Source organism: Nestor notabilis, unplaced genomic scaffold (genome assembly GCF_000696875.1).
Source record: "Nestor notabilis isolate BGI_N333 unplaced genomic scaffold, ASM69687v1 scaffold24149, whole genome shotgun sequence".
In the NCBI taxonomy this organism is placed as follows: Eukaryota; Metazoa; Chordata; class Aves; order Psittaciformes; family Psittacidae; genus Nestor; species Nestor notabilis.
In genome coordinates this window covers 3372-11588 of record NW_009945483.1, presented here as the reverse complement: position 1 = coordinate 11588, position 8217 = coordinate 3372, and the positions used below count along the sequence as shown (strand labels likewise).

The 8217-nt window shown below is 55.5% G+C and overlaps 1 protein-coding gene across 1 annotated transcript; it reads left to right on the top strand.

The window, feature by feature from the left end:
- The first annotated feature begins 6 nt into the window (after positions 1 to 6).
- On the top strand, positions 7 to 2621 carry LOC104412254 (cytochrome P450 1A5-like). The gene is made up of 6 exons (XM_010022904.1): positions 7 to 114; positions 560 to 686; positions 1234 to 1323; positions 1404 to 1527; positions 1902 to 1988; positions 2205 to 2621. The coding sequence occupies exons 1-6, from the start codon at positions 31 to 33 to the stop codon at positions 2509 to 2511; spliced, it is 819 nt and encodes a 272-aa protein (XP_010021206.1). The 5' UTR covers positions 7 to 30; the 3' UTR covers positions 2512 to 2621.
- The last annotated feature ends 5596 nt before the right edge of the window (positions 2622 to 8217 follow it).

Sequence of the window (8217 nt, the reverse complement as noted above, 5' to 3'; positions counted from 1 at the left end):
CCTGTGCTGCAGTACCTTCCCAGCCGCTCCATGAGGTTGTTCATCGAGTTCAACAAGTCCTTCCTCCAGTTCGTACGGAAGTTCGTCAAAGAGCACTACCAGACCTATGACAAGGTAAGAGCTTGCAGGACACTCACCTGCACCACCTGCATCCACACTCTCTGCCCCTCTCTCTTAGCAACTTGCTCCTCTTCTTGCAGCCAAGCAGCAGTGGACATCCATGTTCTTGCAGCTATTGCTGCATTTCACAAGTCCGGCTCTAGACTCCCTCCCCTGTGGTCTCCCCATGGGTAATCGAGCCGTGCAGTCCTCCTTCTCCTCCACAGCCGTGTGTGGTAGGGCCAGTTTGTTGCTCCAACACCTGATCCGGGCCACAGTGTCCCTGAAGAGCCATTTCCTTGGTTTTACAGGTTTCAAAGGCAGGAGGGAGCATGGGGGCTGAAAGCTGATGTTCTCCAGAGCTCCTCTGAGCCTGGGCTGCCCCGCCATGGGGTGGTTGCCCAGGAACACCCATTCCTCACTGGTTCTGCTGCCATCACGTGTCTTCTCTTCCTCTCAGAACAACATCCGAGACATCACTGACTCCCTCATTGAGCAGTGCCTGGATGAAAAACTGGAAGCAGATCCTGCCACGCAGATCCCTAAGGAGAAGATTGTCAACCTTGTGAACGACCTCTTTGGGGCAGGTACAGTTCCCCACGGCTTCCTTCACTGCCTCAGGTTTTCTCAGGCTCCTCCTGTTATAGCCCTCTCTGTGCCCAACACCAGGCAGCCACGTTGGGTCTAAGCATTCCCTCTCCAGATCACTGGTCTTCCTTAACCCTCTAGGGACACCCCTGGAAAGCATCATGGAGCATCGGCTCTGGAAAGAGGCTTTGGAGGAAAGCAAAGGGCATGGTTTCTAGCTCAGCCAAGCTTCGCAAGCCAGGATGGCTTTTCCTGGTTGAGGGAGATGTCTGTTCACTGATTCATCTTTGAGTTACTTGTGGAAACTCCCTCGCTCCCAGAGAAGTCCCACAAACCTGACATAAGCCGAGGGCGAACCGGGATGAATGAAAGCACGCTGTTTAGGCAAGGTTTTCCCTGAGAGCATAGAACCCGAGTCTTACAGTGTGCCCGGGAAGTCCTCGGCCTCCTCAGCCCTCCCAGCCTGCTCCATGGCATGGTTAGGCAGCAGGGCATGTGCCCTGAGTGTTGTCCAGACCTCATCGACACGCTTTCCTCTTTGAGCAGGCTTTGACACTGTGACCACTGCCCTGTCCTGGAGCCTCATGTACCTCGTGACATATCCCGACATCCAGAAGAGGATCCAGGAAGAACTGGGTGAGTCCATGAACCTCAGGGGCCAAAACCTCCCTGGCCAGGGCTGACCCCAACCTGCTCCTTCCTTTGTCCTCCCACAGAGCAGACCATCGGCCGGGAGCGCAGGCCGAGGCTGTCGGACCGGGGCAAGCTGCCCTACACAGAAGCCTTCATCCTGGAGATGTTCAGGCATTCCTCCTTCATGCCCTTCACCATCCCGCACAGGTAAGGGCTGCTGAGGTTGCAGAGGAGGTGGAGGGACAAGGCGGACTTGAAGCATCTTGTCAGAGGTGCAGCGGGAGGCAGGGAGATCAGTTTTGGCTTGTAGAATGCTCACGGACATGGGGAGCTCACAGCTCTTGTGCGGGGCACCGGGGGAGCTCCCGAAGAGCCATCCTGCTGACTTCCCTGCAGAGGCACCACTCGCCTTAGGTGGGGGTTGTCCAATCTGGCTCATGGACAACGCAACTGTCCCGCATAAAGCCGTCCCTTTGGGCCTCATCCTTACTTCACCAGCATCAGGAGCAACTTAGTCGTCCCCTGAGGATGCAGAAGGACCTTTCCTCTTCCCAGACTCTCAGAGTCTTTTCTCTCTCCAGCACGACCAGGGACACGGCGCTGAACGGTTACTACATCCCAAAGGACCGCTGCGTGTTTATCAACCAGTGGCAAGTAAACCATGACGAGTAAGTACCTCCTGAGGCAGAAAGCCTCCAACAGTGGCACACGGGACCCTTCCTGCACTCTTATCTTCCTGGGCGGAAGTGGGGTCAACCTGCTTTCAAAGGGAGAAGTGGCTACTAAATGGGGGGATATCCCTGCTGACAGCTCCCACCTTCCAGTGTCCCCGTACACTCATGGCCAGGAGACATCGTGTCACCACCTGATGTGTTCCCTTCCAGGAAACTTTGGAAGGATCCACTGACCTTCAAGCCAGAGCGTTTCCTCAATGCTGAGGGCACCGAAGTGAATAAAATGGAAGGGATGAAGGTGCTGATTTTCGGCCTGGGGAAGAGGAATTGCGCTGGGGAGACCATTGGGAGGTGGCAGGTCTTCCTTTTCCTGACCACCTTGCTGCAGCAGCTGGAGTTCAGTGTGTGTGATGGCAAGGAGGTGGACATGACGCAACTCTATGGGCTGACCCTGAAGCACCACCGGTGTGAGCACTTCCAGGTGAAGCAGCGCTTCCCCATCAAGAGCATGGGCTGAGCAGAGAGCTTCTCCATGGCCTGGACATCACCGGGAGGGCCAAGACCTGGCTGTCCTTGGAGCACATCTGGGTCTAGTACAGCTATATGGCATGGTGTAATAAACTGAAGCTGTTGGAACTCCTTGTCTTGTCTTGGCTTGTCTTGTTCACTTCGGAGCATTTCTTGCTGCTTCATTTGTCCAGCATTTCTAGCAGTGGCTATCCCATCACCTCTTGTCTCAGGACCACAAAAGCACATTTATGGGGGGGTGAACAGTCTTTTGCTGGAAGGAAAGGGAACATACCCCAGGCCAAACCCACTGGGCTCTCTTCTTTGGTAGCTGAAGGACAGCCAACCCATGTGTAAGATCTTGGCTGAACTGATGCCCAAAGCTCGGGTGGAGAGGAGGGTGTTCTCATTGACGTCCAGCCAGCACCACTATTTCCGGGCTAGTTTTCACTGGCTGAAATTCACCTTCTGTACATGTGTCTGCAGGGAAAATAAAAACCCTCGGGAAAACACGAACTGCACATCTCCAGGTCCTCCAAGGACAGCCCCTTTCCTGGCTTCTGCACTGGTTTTCGTATCTTTGCTGACCTCTCACACCACTCGAACATCCCGCTCAGGAAAGGTTGATTTGTGGCGTAGAGGAGCTCTCTGGGGATCTCTCAGCCTTGCACCAGGGGCTCTCCAGTAATCTCCAGTTTCCTTTCTTCAGAAGAATGAGAGGGATCCTTCAAAGAAACTGGGCTGGAGCAAAGCCTCTCTGCAGGCACCAGTGCATCGAGGCCTCATGCACCACAGTCCCTGCTGGCCCCGCAGGACAGGAGGAGGGACACCTTTAACCCTTGCTATTGAGAAAGTCAAGCTGCTGCTGCTCTGGAGCCGAGCAAAGGATGTTATCGCAGCGGGGCAGAGGAGAACAGGACTTCCTCCAGCTCCAACCCAAGAGTTTACATTGGCTGCCAGTCAGCCCATGGCAGTAGAGCCAGATGCCTCCTTTGTGCTTCCACTCGCACGCAACCCCGGTACCTGGCAAGCAGTTCCGCAGGAACAAGTGAAACCATCCAGTGCAACACGCGCTGCTCTTGACTCTGTTCCCGTGGGTGGAATCTGCTCCACCAGAGCCCCAGAGCCTGACCAACAGCAGCTCCTTTCAGGCCTGAATACCTGTCGCTCATCGTGCGTTGCGCAAAACCTTCCAAGAAGAGACAGAAAGGAAAGAGCGTGTTGGGGACGAAAAGGGGGAAGCCAATTGCCCAACGCTTGAGGGAGATTCCAGGTCGAGCAGGGAGCTGTTCAGACCCGCTAAACAAGCCTGAGTGAAAAGGAGAAACTCTGTCTTGGTGTGTCCAGGTCCTGCCTGCTCACCAATGTGTGATGAAACCCAGGGGAGATACAGCCTCAGACCCACCTGAACTCATTGAACCAGCCTTCACGGGGCAGCTTCGCTCCACGTCACACTGGCTTTGGATTCACCCCTGAATGGCAGAATCCCAACAGCGCAGGAAAAGCAAGAGACCAGGAGGTCCAAACCAGGGCTTGAGCTCCAGGCTCTCCGAGGCCTTGGAGGAAAAGTGGAAGGATGGTTTAGGTCAACCTATGAGGTCCATCAGGCAAGTGACATCTCCACTACCTCTGACAAGGGCCATGGGTCAAGGCGGGAGAGTCGTGAACCACCTTTCCACAAGAGACATCCCAAAGCTGACATTCGCCTACCACAGGGCAACGGGGGTATCACCCTGGACATGAACCTGGGTGTCTCAGTCCCTAACCTGGTGATTCAAAAGAGCCCTGGGATCGTCAGGGACCAAAGAGCAGCGTGTGACACCATCCCCATGGGGTGGAGAGGCACCGTAGCGTGTCCATATCATCCGTACCAGCCATAGGGGGAACACGCAGCGCTGGTGCTGGTGCTGGTGCAGGACCAGAGGCCCCATCTGCTGCAGCCATTGCGTGACTTTGTGGCTCTATTTGCTGATAAGACCCGCAATGAGTGAGCACAGACACAAAGAAAGACCAGTGAGATTCTTTCTTTTCCCTTTGCAGGTGAGTGGTTTATAGCCCTGGGGCAGATAAGCAGATTAATATTAACGTTCCTGAGGCGAAACAGGCCCTTGATGGTGGAAGGTCTCCCCAGCACCTTTACCAAGGAGCTGATTGCCTCCACTGGGGACACTGCTGCCAGGCTGGTCCCACAAGATCAGAGTCGCAGGAGAAAAAGTCACCCCAGTGTCAGGATGGAGAAGGGAAGAGGCTGGAGGGGAAAGGAACGGACAGGCGATCACCCTTCCCCACCCAGCCCTTCTCTTCATGGTGTTGGAGGCAAAAGAGCCCACTTTATAAAACCCCATCTTCATTTTGCATCTCTCCCTCTCCTTGGTGCCAACGGAGACATCCCCTGCAGCTGCAGGAGACCTTGCTGGGCAGCTTGCACAGGCAGGAGGGCCCCCTGACACCTTGGTCTGACGTACCTGCACTCACACATCTCCTTGGACATCCTGGCTCCTCCAGCAGTGACCCCAGGTGAGGTCCGAGTTTCCTTGCTGGGGATGCTGCAGTCAAACTGTGCCTTTAATCCCAGCCAGCCCAAGCCCAAGCCCTGGCTCTTGGACCCATTGGAAGGTCAAAGCTGAGCAGGCTTCTTCAGCACAGGTTTTCCTTGCTGGGTGTCTCGGCAGCCTCCAGAACAGAGCGAGGAGAGCAGCGACCATCCAACCGGGTACCCCAGCTGCTGCTCTTTGGAGAGGAGCTGCACCCCCAGATCCTCCCATCCTGGGACCTCTGTGAGGACGGGACCAGGACCCCCTGCTCCCTTTGGGGTGCAGGATCCCTGCTCTTCACCACCTCCTCTTCCTCATTTCCTCCCGATAAACAAACCCATTGATGATGGTCAAGAAAGCCGCAGTTGCTCACAGTGGGAAAGGGGCTCCAGCTCCCCTGTCTTTGCTTTTCCCTAACGACCTCCCTCCGTTAAGGCCTCCAATTACTCCAGGGGAGCCTGCGTTTCCTTACTGGAACCAGGGTGATGATAAGCCCGGGGAGCTCTTATCTCTCCACGGCCAACTCTTTTGATTGCCAGTATAACCCGAGCCAGCAGAGCAGCCGTGGCTGCTGGGCTCCAGCTCCTCTTCCAAAGCTCCCTCGTTCCCACAGGAAAGGTCCAAGCAGCCGCACACCTCCCTCAGGCCGAGACACCTTCCTGGGTGCTGGCATCTCCTTGCCAAGAAAGGCCCCAGGCAAGCTCGAAGGACCCCTTGCAGCCCTTCCTCCGCAATGGAAGGAAGAGGGAGCTGCTCCAATGCGCAATGACCCTCCTCATTAAAAGCACATCCTGTATTTCTAACTTCTTTCCTTTGCCTGTTTGGGACATGTCTTATCAGGAATCATCTCCCCACAAGGATTAACTCTTGGGTGTCTCCTTCTTGCTGCTTGTCCCTAACACTGGTGACAGGCCCGTGACATCAAAAATAGCATCGCTTGATGGGCTAGAGCTTAAAATAAAGCTCGGAATCACCCCTTACGCTCTATGTCTGAGCCATGGGTGCTTTCTTTCTGCCACTGGCTTTGGGAGCACCTCCCTCTGAGCTGGTGACAGCAGGTCATCTAAGTGTGGTGGGCTTTGCCCCCACCTCCTGCTTGACCGCTGCACCAGCAGGCTTGGGAGCTCCTTGCCACGGAGAAGGAAACCCCCAAGCACCATCTTTCTCTTTGCAGCTCCACTGGGGCAGTGTGAGGCTCTCCCACGTCTTGAACCCCAGAAGCAGCCACTTTGCACTGGGGATAACGGCTGGTTTCTGCCCTTTTGGGGGTGAAAATCCCTCCTCTGCCCTTTTGGGGGTGAAAATACCTCCTCAGCCCTCAGCTTCTGGGCTGCTGGACCACCTTCCCCTGGTGAAGTTCGCCTCAGCAGAAGGTTGGAGAAGATGCTGGTCCTCTGCTGGACCTCTGCATGGAGGGCAGCTTGAGCCAACAGCGTTGGACACGTAAACCGTGGCTCCGCTCCTATGCTCTGAGGGCTTCCAAATCAGCACGAACGCTTCTTCCTCCTCCCACCCCTCACCTCCCTCTTCCCTCTGGAAAGGAGACAGTGTCTGAGCGGATCGATTGCCCTGGCATCGTTACAGGTACAAGGTACCTGTTAATCAGAGGACACGAAAGCGGGTAAGGATGGAGTTTGTCCCTGGGTTGAGAAGGAAACAACAGAGATGCAGAGATAACCACTCCCTGCATGCAAAGCTCCAGGCTCCTGGAATAGCCTCAGATCTGGCTGTCTCCCACCCCAGCACGGGCATGGCCATCGGTTCACATGGGGGGAAGAACAAGCAGCCCCAGAGACATGTCCCCACAGAGCCAGGACCACCAGGTCCCACAAGCACTCGATGCTCCTTAAGCCCAGCCTTGCAAGCAGGATATGGGCTGGAAAGCTGGGATGTATTCTGGGCTGGCACTCACTTCCATGGCCCCAAAGCTGGCACCGGGTGGCAGGAAAGAAGATCTGGGGGGGGACACTAAGGGATGGGCTTTCATCTCTCCCCATAGACCTGCCGCTAATTGTCCCCATAATGAGGGGTCTGGGCTGAGCACCCCGCTGCTCTCATGCCCCTAAAATCAGCTCCCGCTGCCCCATCAAGGTGGGTGAAGCAGCGGTGGTGCCGGCGGGGGGGTGATGCAGGCAGAACGGGGGGTCTCCAGCTCCCACGCTGGAGGGGGTGTTGTGTTAAAAGGTAAGAGAATTTGGCAGAAAATAAACCCCTCGTGTTCCAGCTGGTCCTCAGATATCAGAGGGGCTGGGTGCGGCTGGGCTCACATTCCGAGTGATGCCCAATTTACCACCATCGGGCCACCACCATCGGGCCAGTCGCATTCAATATATCGAAGGATCACGATTCCGGATGCACTAATAGTGCCCTGCACCTTCAGTCCGCTCGTGCTCACGAACTAACACGGCCACACAGAAGGGTTTGGTCACGTTCAGCCAGGGATGGGCTATCAGCTACTTAAACAGGGCAGTTTATTGGAGCAGCGGATACAGGTTCTTGAGGATTGCCGGTGATACGGACACTGTCGGCAGAAGCACGTGCAAATCAGAAGGCAACAAACGTGGGACAAAGTTCTGAATAACACAGCCCGCCTTTAAAGTACAGACGCAAAAAGTAACTCTATGCAGAGGTTCCAAATTGTCCCGGGGAAGCACTGGATGCAGCGCAAATCTTACCCAAAGGCGTCCCTACGGCGGGGAAGAAAGGTCCAGTCCGTCAACCGGTCCCAGGAGTCAGGGGTAATCTGCTGGTGGAATCCTCCTCGACTCGTCCACGGTGGTGTCTTCCCTTGGGCCATTTCTACACTGCTTTTCACTGTCCAGGTGGAGCTTGAGTGGCTCTAGTCATACTTACCTTGACTGCTATCGGATCTTACCCAAAGGCGTCCCTACGGCGGGGAAGAAAGGTCCAGTCCGTCAACCGGTCCCAGGAGTCAGGGGTAATCTGCTGGTGGAATCCTCCTCGACTCGTCCACGGTGGTGTCTTCCCTTGGGCCATTTCGACACTGCTTTTCACTGGCCAGGTGGAGCTTGAGTGGCTCTAGTCATACTTACCTTGACTGCTATCGGGGTACACTTCTCTCGCTCTGCTTGTAAAGGGAGGTACCACAAGGAACCCAAAGAGCATGTTCAAAGAGGGGTGGTCTCACTTCGGAGGCAGGTCCCATCAGGGTGGGTAAAGCA